At 36.7% G+C, this 1,118-nt stretch overlaps 1 protein-coding gene across 2 annotated transcripts in view; it reads right to left on the bottom strand.

Moving 5' to 3' along the window:
- The window catches only part of LOC106525691 (phospholipase B1, membrane-associated), a 12,533-nt gene extending 11,804 nt beyond the window's left edge, over positions 1–729 (bottom strand). Inside the window, exons 1-3 of one of the 2 annotated variants that reach the window (XM_014020002.1) lie at positions 658–729; positions 437–487; positions 37–97 (exon numbers count right to left, since the gene is read on the bottom strand). In XM_014020002.1, the coding sequence (XP_013875456.1) occupies positions 37–97; positions 437–487; positions 658–703 (158 nt within the window). In that variant the 5' untranslated portion in view covers positions 704–729. The remainder of the gene's footprint in view (positions 1–36; positions 98–436; positions 488–657) is intronic. The other variant, XM_014020004.1, reaches the window with a different exon arrangement.
- Between the last annotated feature and the right edge of the window lie 389 nt (positions 730–1,118).

The following is a 1,118-nucleotide window of genomic DNA, read 5'->3' as shown; positions in this document are numbered from 1 at the left end:
ATATCTACCAGTGTCATGTTTTAGGCCTGACCTTACCAGTGTTCATGAAGTCCAATGTAAGAAAGAGCAGCAACATCTGATGGTTTAACTTTGTCCGCTTGAGTGAGGAAATGAGAAGAAAAATATACATTTAATTTTGCTAAACAGACTCTGGTGAAGAATTTAAAAAGTCAGTGTGATGTACTGTGAAAGTTGAGTTATCAGCACAACGCATGTTACTTATCGACTAAATATTATGTAGAATTTTGTTGTGCTTTCCAAATATGATTTTCAGGAAAGAACAGAATATTTTTGTGCACAAAGCAGCAGGACATTTATTTACGCCAAAATTTGGAATAGTGCAAAAAACCTGTGTAGTTTCCATTATTTGTCTTGATTGTTTTTATTTAAATGGGTTTGATAAAAGTGTGAATTTGGTGTGTTTGGTTGAACTCACCTGTAGAAGGAGGCTGCTGAGAGGGAAACATCTGAGGGCAGAGCAGTCCTGCTGGTGAAACAAGGATGAGACAAAAAAAAATGAAGCTATAAAATAACTGGAAAAATACATATGATTCTAAAAGCTACAAATGTCTCATTTCGTTATTCGCAGATGACTATAAAAAAGATAATCAGTCAATAATTACATTTCACTAATGTGAATGATAAAACAGTTCTGACCTGTTGTAAAACCCAGCAGGGAGATGAGAAGCAGCTGTTGAAGCATCCTCTCTGATTTTTCCCTCTGGGCACCTGCTGCTTTCTGCTTTCAACTGTCTTTGTCATTATCAGCTAAACCTGAACACTTCAAATACCATAAATCCTCATAAAGAGGAGGGAACAACTGATTTGTTCAAAGGACACGGCACTGAGGTTTCAGGTTGATAAGAGCTGAATGAAACTTTCACTGAGTAAAATTCTGATTCTGGAGAGTCGGATTTCAGGTGGTGCCTTATCTTAACTTTTACTTTTTACCATCATACATCCAAACTTTATAACAAAGTTTAAAAAGGCACCAGGTTTGTTAAGTATGCCTGATGCAAACTGTTGAGGTGCAAAATGAGGGAACTCTGCTGGAGTTAGAAAGCCAAAAAACAAAACGGTGAAGTGACGCAACTCAGACTTAAAATATGTCTGCACAT

Source organism: Austrofundulus limnaeus, unplaced genomic scaffold (genome assembly GCF_001266775.1).
Source record: "Austrofundulus limnaeus strain Quisiro unplaced genomic scaffold, Austrofundulus_limnaeus-1.0 Scaffold237, whole genome shotgun sequence".
NCBI lineage: Eukaryota > Metazoa > Chordata > Actinopteri > Cyprinodontiformes > Rivulidae > Austrofundulus > Austrofundulus limnaeus.
Note: the sequence above shows the minus strand (reverse complement) of the source record. Positions and strands in the feature narration are given on the sequence as shown.